The sequence below is a fragment of the Vigna radiata genome, chromosome 10 (genome assembly GCF_000741045.1).
Source record: "Vigna radiata var. radiata cultivar VC1973A chromosome 10, Vradiata_ver6, whole genome shotgun sequence".
Taxonomy (NCBI): Eukaryota; Viridiplantae; Streptophyta; class Magnoliopsida; order Fabales; family Fabaceae; genus Vigna; species Vigna radiata.
Window position 1 is genome coordinate 20,202,818 of NC_028360.1, and position 11,638 is coordinate 20,214,455.

Consider the following 11,638-nt stretch of genomic DNA (forward strand, 5'->3'; position numbering starts at 1 on the left):
CAGACTGTGTACACTGTGATTACATTCTGGGTGACCTTATATATAGAATGTTCAAGTAGGATTTTACATAGATAAGAATTCAACATGAATGCAATATTCTTAAAGTTATATCATTTTGCTCGGGCAGCTTTACTATATTAAGAAAGATTGGTTATTCTAGGATCAAATATATTAACAAAATATTTTTTATTTCTCTACCAACTTTTATCATGTAAAATAAATTTTAGCGACCAAAACCCCTCCAATACCTATCCAATACCTATGAAACCCCTTTAATAAATGTGTGTGTATATATACCTTGTAATTATGATGAAGGAAATGTATCCATATACATATTATAACTGATTATGTATAAATTATAATTATGTATATATTTTATCATAAACTATCTCTGTTTTCATCACAAAAACTGCATTTTTTTTTGTGTGGTTTTATTTGTTTTTTGTATTTTCTTTTTAAGAATAAAGATGTTGTATGAAGCTTAGAAATCAAAGGAAATAAAAACTATGACTTGGAATAAACACTTATAAAATAGTTTTTAGTTTCTAAAAGATATTCTGTAAAGTTTTATGTTTTTTATGCTCTGTTTTATTTTGTATAAGTTCTCTGATTTTTTTTTTTATATTATAAGAAAAGTAAAATTCATAAGCAATCGCACTTGTTTTTATAGGATCGTATAAATGTATATCTTATATACATGCTTTTATGTTATGAAACGAATAATACCTAATCAATTAGACTTAAAGATAATAAGGCTTGACATGAGAAAAACTAAAAAAAGCAAAGATACAAAATACATATAAAAGTAACTATTTAATATTTGTCATTACATCATAATAGTTTCATCTTAAAGGTCTTACAAACTATTACAAATAAAAAAACATATGATTATAGGATAATTAGCTCAATTCTTATTATGAGCTAAAAACCACTTAAATGACACTGATAATATCATTGTTATCTAACATGTTACTATCTAACATGCTAATAGAAATATCAAACCGTGCTTTATACATGACACCTCTCTAAGCTTTATTTCTATACTTTCACACTGGCAGTGCCAAACTCGTAATTAGAACAATAATTATTGTTCTAATTTTAAAATTAAATAAGAAAGTGATTGGTATAAATGGAATTATACCACTCAAAAATATTTTAAGTTAATATTGTAATTACTTTTAATAATTTATACTTATATGATTTTCTATTAGCTGAGTTACCTTACCTCTGTATTATCTTCAAGTTTATTATTGAATATATTTTATTTTTATTTCTCTTAATGAAATTAAAATTAAAATTTAATATTTTTAATTAATTAGTGTAAATTACTTTCTGTAGGGATGATTCTGAATTGGCATCCACATATCTCACATCTGAGATTTTTTTTTCGAAACTAACATCCGAAATTGTGGTAGATTCTTTTCAAAATCACCTTTCCTTTTTATTTTCCATATCTCAAGGTAAAAAGATATATCAAAAAATAAAAACATAAAGTATTTTTTTATAAACAATTTAGAAATAAAAAGAACACAAGATACTATAACATAAATATAATAGTCATAAAAAACCACTTCAAAAGTATGAAAATATCATATAACCATTTTGAAAAGAATAATTACTTATGTTTTTCTTATTCTTAAGTTAAGTTTGTGAGCTCAATAAACAGAGAAGTGTTCCCTAACTATGTACAAACCACTTAGAGAAGTGAACTCAATAAATAGAGAATTTATTGAAAGAAGAATTGTGTCCAAATGTGTAAGATTAATTAAAGAGTATATCCTGAGAATCTGAAGTTCATTACCAAAAGATGGATGGTGGAAGAAGGTATTTCGTACTCTTTAAAGGGTATCTTAATCTACTTTCTGCCCTTTTTCTATTTTCGTTTGGGTTTTACCAATATTTTGGAACTCTTCGAATGCATGGATGATTGGAGTAGGATATAGCTTAACTTTGAGGAGGATGATGATGCCTATGAGAGTAGTATCATAGGAGGGTTTATAGAGAGGGGATATAAGGTAGGAAAGGAGGATTTGAGCACTAAGCAAAATTGCAGCCAAGTGGGTTAGTCATTCATTTCCACCATAAGGTTTTGGTTTTGTGATTGCTTGTTATGTGTTGGTGGCAAGTTATCACTAAACACTTAGAGCAAAAAAGTGATTGCTTGTATAATGGAAGAAGCCAAGTTTGCTTTTCTGGCTGAATTTGATGGTGCATCAGGAAGTGATAGAAAATTCAGTCCATTTGCATGACCTATTCTATTGGGGTTAGTGCATGCTGACCCAAACAAGAAAGTGCACGTGAAGGACCATGCACTCATAACTATTGCTATATATCAAAGAAAACTTGCCCCATAGTTGATACATTTCTAAAAACTTTTTACACTTTCTTCGTATAAATTTGTATAAAAGACTAATGATAAAATGATACGGCCCTTCGGCCTCAATTCCTTGCCTATTCAACCTCAACTATTCGGACATTCGGTCTCATAAGTATTTAACCAAATCTGACATAAAGGATTCGATCCTTCAACCTCAACTTCTCCATCATTCGATCTTAAGTATTTAACCAAAATTTGTAACACTCTTATATTCATTCATTTGACATATACTACATATTTATATATTTTAAAGAAAATAATATTGAAGGTAAAAAACTTATATATGAAAAAAATATATTTTTGATAATAAATATTTGAATTGAACTTTACATCTCGAAAGCACGACAGAGAGAGGGTACGAAAGATTAAAGATTTTTTTTTTCAGCAATGAAAGTTGTACAAGATTAAAGATGTGAAAAAAGTTTAAAAAGTTTTGTCTATCCTTAGTTTATTCAGAAACAAAATAATGGAATCTTGAGACCCCCACTAACCTAACTCTCATCCTTTTGTGCTACTTTACATGTGTTTTTTTCTTTGGCTTGAATGTGCACTATTTGTGGTTTAACCAAGTAACATGAAACATCAAAAATGGCATTTGCTTCTCCTTTTAGATCCCACCCTACATCAACTTAAAAGTGACAACCTCTGACAATTGTCCCAGGAACACGATTATAAGTTTTTAAATACCATCCAATGTTAATAGCCTTTCCGAGAACATTCATCCCATTATCTCACCTATGAATACTATTTCTTAATCAAGAAATTATATATTAATAACCTTTTGATAATTTTATTATGAAGTGTCAAAACATAGTTTTATATTTTGATGTTTAGCTGACCAACAAGAGGAAATGACCAGAATCTATTGGCTTGTAGGATTGTATTCTGGTTTTTGCTTGAATTACGCAGCCTCGTGATCTTTTACCAAAATACCTTTTGCCTTAAAAAATGATAAAAATGTATTGGATCTGGCGAATCTCTGAAAACATGTTACATAGTTTCCCAGCCACACAAGCCCACTCAAGCCATTAAATACTATATTTTACGTGGCACGCACTTAAAGTTCAAATATGTGTAGTGTATGTATCAAATAGTAATTTAGATAATATTCAATTCAATAATTCGCATCAGGAGAATAAAGTTTATGGTTTAGATGTTTTTTAAGGAAGAAAAAAAGGTTTTCTTAACTTATTAAAAATAGAAAACCATTCATTCAAATAGCTTCAACTTATATATAGTTTGTAATATGTGACGGGATTGCCATCTTCAACGTTGAAAAGTAAAATTACCATAAGATCGTCATTAACATTTGAGTAAAATATAATTAGTAACAATGGTATCATGATTAAGTCACATTAATTTAAAATTTATTTTGAAATTTATAAATATAAATTTCAATAAAGTAATAAGTAATTGTATTTAATAAACATTAATTATTATAATGTGAAATTATATATCATTTATTTTAACATCAGGATATCTTTTGTAAATAACTTTTAATTTAACTAAATAAGACTTAAGAATATAACAAATAATCTCGATATTTTTTTTAACGGAAATTGCAAGTGCAAAGAAAAAAAAACTTATGAAAATATTCATTTGATAATTCATCTTTGAGATTCATGCAGCTGATGTTGACTTCCACTGCACACACTACGTTCACTCGAGAAGCTCTCTTTCCACTTGGTAATGTCATTTTCTTTTTCAAATGATTTCTTCTGTTATGATCAATACTCCACAAAAATATCTATTTTTCGAACTTTATATTTCTTTCTCAAAATAGTTTTTAATCTATTTTAGTGTTAAGCCAAAGCCTTTTGAGAAATGTTAGAGTTAAGCCTTAAGATTTTTATTAAAAAAATATATAAGTATTTAATCCTTTAAATATGATCAATCTACTTAATATATTTATATTTATGTTAAATATATAATTAATGATTTCTTCAACGTCATCTTTGCACTTATCTAAACGATAATACGTGTATTAACTAAGATAAGTCTGAAACCTAAAGAATTTGACAAAAAAAGAAGAAGAGTATTTTATACTTTAAATTAGTAATCAAACTTAATACATTTGTATTCATTTTTTATATATGCAATTAACAATGACATTGAAAAGGCATTATAATACAATAACGTTTTGTTTCGTTATTTTTATATGGATTAAATATATTTCTATTCCTTTCAATTGGGATATTATACTTTTTCTTTAATTAAAAAATTCTAATCCTTTGATTTTGTGAAATGTTATTTTTAATTTTTGAGATTAATAATATAGCAATAATGGTCTACTCAATAATATTCATCAACATATCGTATCAATAATGTCATTTAATTTCAAAAAATAAAAATAAAATTACCCAAAATCAAATAATTGAAACCTCGTACTTTATACTATTTCAACTAGAAGCATACACTAAAATTTTATTGAAGGCATATATATAGATACAGATTTAAATAAATAATAAACATTAAATGTATTGAATAAATATTTTTAAGGTGTTTATATTAAACATGTCATTCTAAAAATTAATACCTTATTCATTTTAACTATATCTGATAACGCAAATTTTATTTATAAGTATAATGTTTAATATTATAATATATTCCAACATATCATATTAATTCAACCATAATTATCCTATAAAATCATAATATTTATGTAGAAAACACAAACAAAAAATTAAATTAATTTAAGCACATATAACAAAAGTCAAGCCAATTGTATATTAGCTGAGCATAGTAAAATTTGTTTAGAAATTTAATAAAAATATTTCTTAATTGTTTTCGGATTAAGATTTGCTCAGTAAATTCTTATCCATTTAATGAATTTATCAAATGCCCTAAACTCATCAAAATCTGATTGACAGATCAAATCTAAAATGGATTTTGAATCTATCAAGATAAGATCTGCTTAATAGAATTCAATCACGTAAATATATTAAAACTATGATTCACACAAATCTAATTTGTTTTGTACTACTAATATCATTCAATTTGATTCTATCAAACTCAAATTTAAAACAAAAACAAATATAAGAACTATATACATATTTCTATTTTTATACTTAATTTAAAAAATATCATATTCATACTTATATCTAATCATGGAAATTTCCGTCAAAATTCTAACTATTTCAAACAATAACCATAAATGAGTCCAAAGTATACATATTAAAACAAATTCATTTGTCTTTCCTAAAAGAAAATATAAACAAAGAAAAATCAAATAATACTTTATGAATAACCATATTTATATAATTTAAAATATATTAAAACCTTAAAGTTTTGATATAAATGATCATAAAAATAATGTTATATGATTCAAGGGATAAATTGATAAATTTTGAAAGTAATTTTTCTTTTAAAGTAATTGGTATATTAAAGATTGGTGAAGTTTGTTTGATCTTATAACTTAAATAATTCAATGACCGAAAAATAAAATCCACCAAGAAAAACCAGGAAATATCAAAACTGAGTATTAAACAATAAAATTAAATTTATTTCAAATACAATATTTAGAAAAACAAACTAAGAACTATATAGTTTATTTAGAAGGAAAAATGTAATGACGCGGTAGATGGAGTTTGGAATGAAGAATAAACAAATATACAGCAAACGTCCAAACACAGCCTAATGGAATGCCGGCGCAGGTTAAGCCTCATTTATCAAAATTTAATTAATAAAACTATTCTCGTATCATATGGATTTTAAGATTAAGAATATTTAAATAATTTTTAATTTTTTTATTTTAAATTAAAAATAAAATTTTTTAAAATATTTTATATTTCAAAATATTTTTTTTATCAATAGAAATATTTTTGTTAACTAAATTTTAATACACCTTAAAAGGTAGCTAACTTATATATATTAAAGGGGTATTAATTTCATCTCCACCAACTTTTTTTTCATGTCCTAAATCCTATAATATAATATATAATTTGCAATACTTTTTCAATTCATATTCTTTTTATTTGGATTTGAACGTAAATTTTTGGACACGTGCCAACATTTAAATGATGGTTATCATCTTTTTATTTTTATGTCGAAAAGGAAAATATTTGTTATTGAAAGGAAAGAATGTAAAATAATCTTGAAATCAGTTACATAGCTATAATCTTTTAATAATAGTGTTAAGATTTATGATAAAGTAAAAAGATAATGTATTTTTTAAAATATATTAGTATAGAATGAATAGGAGACTCGTGTTTCTATTATAATAATACTTATATGGAAAGTATCATAATATTATAATAAATAATAATTAAATAATATATTATAATTAACATATTAAATCATAGAAATTTAATTATAATATATAAATATTGTTTATTGTAAATTAAAGTTATTCTATAATACAATAAACAATCAGTACAATAGTTCATATTCTTATATTTATGGGTTATATATGTTTTTAGTCTCTATACTTTGAGACGATTTTGGTTTTAGTCTATTTTCAAATTATGGTACAATTTAGTCTTTAACTTTAGAAAATTTTGGTTTTAATTCTTTTTACCAAATTTTTTTAACTTCATTTGTTGTTTCAAACGTGTTAAACATTGTAAACAATTCAAATGCTATAACAAAACGTGTTTGAAACAAAAAATAAAATTAAAAAAATTTAGTAAAAAAGACTAAAACCAGAGTTTTCTAAGGTTGGGAGACTAAATTGTACCATAGTTTAAAAATGGACTAAAACCAAAATTGCCTCAAAATATAAGGACTAAAAACATATTTAATCCTATATTTATCAATAAAAAATAATATTGTTTATTAAATTAAATAGTTTATTAATTACGTATTGGTTTTTCTGTGAGTAAAAAAATGATATTGTTGTTTTTGGTATTGTAATAAAAACCAATAAAGGATTGTGGAAAACAATTTAGCACCACTTATTTTGGTGGAATCTACAACACACTAACTCTGTCCATAAATAACACTCCTCTCTTCTCTTGTGCAAGCCCAACATAAATTATATATTGCGTCTCTCTCTTCTCTCTCTTTCTTTCAGTTTTCTTGGTACTTATCAAAAGACTGTCATGGAGAAGTTGAACGTGGTACATGCATTGAAGCCAGTTCTGCTAATGGTGTTGGTGCAGGTTGCAAATGCTTGGGTCAATGTTCTCTACAAGCTCGCCCTTAACGATGGCATGAACTTGAGTATCATCGTTGCTTACCGCTATGTTTTCGCCACTGCTTTCATTGCTCCACTAGCTTTTCTTATTGAAAGGTTCTTCCTTCTTCCCTTCTTAATCTTTCATTTTCTACTTAATCTTTCATTTTATATGTATGCAGACTGAAAATGATAAAAACGGAAAAGAATAGTCAAATCGAAATTAAAGAATGATTTTTTTTTTCCAATCAACCCACTTAAGAAAATGATTTGTGGGTTTTGATCTTGATTACTATTTGGGATAAATTAAGAAGCAATAGCAATAGTGTATAAGGTACACACCCACTTGAAGAAATTAAGAAATAAATGTAAAAGATGATGATTTGCAGGAAGACGAGGACGAAGATGACTTGGACGATACTTTTTCAGGCATTCGTATGTGGCTTAATTGGGTAGGTAATTTCTTCTTTATTTATATTCCATATATGCTCATCCACGTATAATCCTAACTCTTTCTTCTACTTCATTCAATTGTTTTTCTTTTCCTTTTTTCATCAACTTTTTCCAAACAAGTTGCTATACACGTTAAGATTCAACCATGCACACTAACACCCATTTTGAGATAAATCATTATATAATTCCAATCATTAATTACATCCCCATATTTTTCATTAACTAATAATAAAATCTATATTATTAACATTCCATTTACTAATTTCTTATAATGATTTAAGCCTAATAATTACTAGAGTGTTTGTTTTAATTAATTAAGAACTTAATCAATTCTTTTATTTTTAAAATTACGGAGCGACATCTTAAAAATAAAAATAAAACACATTTTTACACATTTAATATCTTTTCAATTCTTTAACCCGTATGAAGGTGGTGATTAGAATTTATGAAATTATCATTTCCAAATATTTACTTTTAAACCGGGACCACCAATTATTATGAAAAAAAAAGTTTTTTAATAATTTTTTTAACAATTTTTTTTATAAGTTCGAGATTAATCCATTTTAAATAATCTGATATTAAAAAAGTTGTTAAGATATTGTCGTTCTTATTATTATTTTAAGTGTCAGACATTTCTAGAGTTGGTTTTCGTTTGAACGAGGAGACATAATAATTTAATGTTTATTCAGAACAAAATATCTAAGTGGGAACAATATCATGCATAGTATTATGCAGCTTTAAACTGGAGGCTATAAGAGGCGAAAACAAAAGAATAAGTTCTGAAATTAGTATGGAATATATGTATTGTACCACCCAAATTTAACCCTATTTTATATTTATTTCCAATTTATATTATTCTTATTATTCAAATATAAAATTATATTATTAAAAAATAGTTGTCAAGCACGTACTTCACAAAACGGTGTATATCAAAATATTATTTTCCTCTAAAAACAATTTATGTTATTAATTATTTAAATATAATATTTTCATTGTGTTCTTAGTCAGTGGTGTGTTATTCTGTGTGATGTATGTAGTATTTTTGTAGCAATTGATGTAGAATGCTTGTGATGAATTTATACGCAGTGGAGCTTTGCCTCAAAACTTAAACATGGAAGCAATCGCTTTAACTTCAGTAACATTCACTACTGCCATATCCAATCTCATCCCGGCCCTCACCTTCATCATATCCCTTTCCTTCGGGTAAGAAGCTTTGTACCCATGAACATTTTTAGATTGTAGTTGTTTTAATTTGAGTATAATGAAAGTTGAATATAATATGTCTGTTTTTTGGTGAATGTGTTGAGATTGGAGAGATTGAATTTAAAAACAGCAGGAGGGAAGGCGAAGATAATTGGAACAATAACTGGAATTAGTGGAGCAATGATTCTAACTTTCTTGAAAGGCCCAGAAGTTCAGATGCTTTCGTTCCACATAAATCTTTTCAACCATCCAAACGGCAATGTCGTACATCCACACGCTACTTCTGGCGTTATGACCATATTCGGTGCACTCGCGTCTGTCGCAAGCAACGTCTCTTATGCACTATGGCTTATCATTCAGGTCGGTTTTATTTTTGCGTTCTAGCTAATGACGTTTACGTGTTTGAAGATTTGTTTATGTGAACATCCTTTTGATGACTAATCTTATAGCGCAGGCAAAAATGAGTGAAAGATACCCTTGTCCTTATTCAAGCACAGCGTTAATGTCCCTAATGGGGGCACTGTTATCCGTTTCTTATGCATTTTGTGTTGAAAGAGATTTGAGTGAGTGGAGATTGGGCTGGAATATCAGACTGTTGACTGTAGCTTATGCGGTGTGTATGCTATTCTTTCTATTCATTATTTTATTTTTATTTCTATTTGGAATCACATATATATACTAGCTATATATATACATAGTAACACAATGTCTTTGTTGGGAGCATGTGGGAGCCCACTGATCATTGACTATCATGATCTGTCACTGAATATACTAGTATAATTGACTAATTGAGACCATATACTAAGGTTTTACATGTTATTTATAAAAGTGGATGGATATATGTGAATTATTGATGTAGGGTATAGTGGTTTCTGGAGTGATGGTGGCTGTGATTTCGTGGTGTGTACGCGCGAGAGGTCCATTGTTTGTCTCTATTTTCAGCCCTCTTATGCTTGTGGTTGTGGCCTTTGCTGGATCCACTATTTTGGACGAGAAGCTATATCTTGGGAGGTAAATATATATTATCAATGTTTGTCGCTGTGCTATCTTTGCAATAATTAATGCTTATGTAATGCTCCAATACACATAACCCTTACAAAATGAATTTTATACAACTAGTTGAGTTACATATGGTTAACAACGCAGCTATTCTCTCTGTTAAGTGACATATCCCCTCACTCATCAACTTATAATAATGCATTTGGCCTATCCTCCAAAAAAAAAGGCAAAACAACACGGCTATTTGGTGTTTGGGTGGGATGTAGGGTTGGATCATGGTGAAGTAGTTTGTCTTTTAAATATACTATCTCTGGTTGATACAATGGGGAAGTTTTTTTTTTGGGTTGAAATTTGCTGGCACATAGATCGTAATGGCTTCCTTTAACTATTTAGTTTTGTTGGTTTCAGCATAATTGGATCAGTGATGATTATTTGCGGATTATACGTGGTTCTGTGGGGTAAAAGCAAAGAGATGAAGAAGAATCAATCGGTTCCATCAGAAAGCGCCCATAAATTAGACACAGTTGAAATAATGGTCAAACCTCGAGTAGAAGAAAAGAGCAACAATAGCAATAGCCTGGTGAATGCTGTAAATGCGGTTGGGGAAAATGGAGAGAAGAAGTAATATCTCAGAAGAACTAAACATCCCTTAATCCAAGGCATTTACTATACAAGTAATGTAGATAGCTTGCCATTCTTTTCTAATTGCCTCCAACATGCTATGCCCATTTTTTTTTTTTGTAGTGTTGGAGAAGGTGAGGCGTGGCTAATTATAATTTCATTTCTCTTGCTCCTTCATTTTATATATACAGAACTTAAAAATGGCTCTGCTTAGGCTATTTCTAGTATCATTTCAATATTTTTCTTAAGCTCAAATAACTTATTAACATGCTCTACTCTAATCACAGTATCCTTTAAAGTAAATATTCTTTTACACACATCTACACTCATTTAACATTATTTTTCATTCTCTTCATATCAAAATGAGTGTAGGTATGTCAACCTCCCGTTACTCTGTCGTTTATAGGTTACAGTAATGGAATTGAGACATGTTATTTCAACTACTATTTGTCTTTTTCCATATAATCTGACACGTATTTTACTTTGTCAAAGCCTCGATTAGTGCCTTGGCTTTTGATCATTTCCTTATTTTTTATGTTTGACTACAAATACCCCATTAGTGAAAGTGTACAAGAAACAACTTCATATGCAATTGATTCCGAATTAAATGTACTGTTCGTTTTTATTACCTTTCTCTGATCGCCAATGTTTTTTTTTTTTCACTTATGTTCACCCTCTGTATAAACAAATAGATGTATAAAATATATAAATGATAAATTACATCATTGATCTCCAAGATGACTGCAATTGTTTTTACTCACTCTGTTTGATAGAAAGAGGGCTTGGAGTTGTTTCTTGGATAACATTAGGAATTAACATTATTGCTGCGGTACATTCCAAAATCTCACATTCTTTAACAGTTAAAATCAAAA

General features: G+C 27.7%; 1 protein-coding gene across 1 annotated transcript; it reads left to right on the forward strand.

The window, feature by feature from the left end:
• The first annotated feature begins 7,321 nt into the window (after window positions 1-7,321).
• On the forward strand, window positions 7,322-10,979 carry LOC106775212 (WAT1-related protein At1g68170). The gene is made up of 7 exons (XM_014662297.2): window positions 7,322-7,607; window positions 7,880-7,942; window positions 9,030-9,146; window positions 9,251-9,506; window positions 9,601-9,759; window positions 10,006-10,157; window positions 10,554-10,979. The coding sequence occupies exons 1-7, from the start codon at window positions 7,417-7,419 to the stop codon at window positions 10,768-10,770; spliced, it is 1,155 nt and encodes a 384-aa protein (XP_014517783.1). The 5' UTR covers window positions 7,322-7,416; the 3' UTR covers window positions 10,771-10,979.
• Window positions 10,980-11,638: the final 659 nt, after the last annotated feature.

What these genes read in the sequence shown, in the direction of transcription:
- LOC106775212 (XM_014662297.2), top strand. Translation starts at nt 7,417, where the DNA reads ATGGAGAAGTTGAACGTGGTACATGCATTGAAGCCAGTTCTGCTAATG. An exon ending in TTCGTATGTGGCTTAATTGG is followed by an intron (nt 7,943 to 9,029) that starts GTAGGTAATTTC and finishes ATTTATACGCAG; the next exon opens with TGGAGCTTTGCCTCAAAACT. An exon ending in TGTTGACTGTAGCTTATGCG is followed by an intron (nt 9,760 to 10,005) that starts GTGTGTATGCTA and finishes TTATTGATGTAG; the next exon opens with GGTATAGTGGTTTCTGGAGT.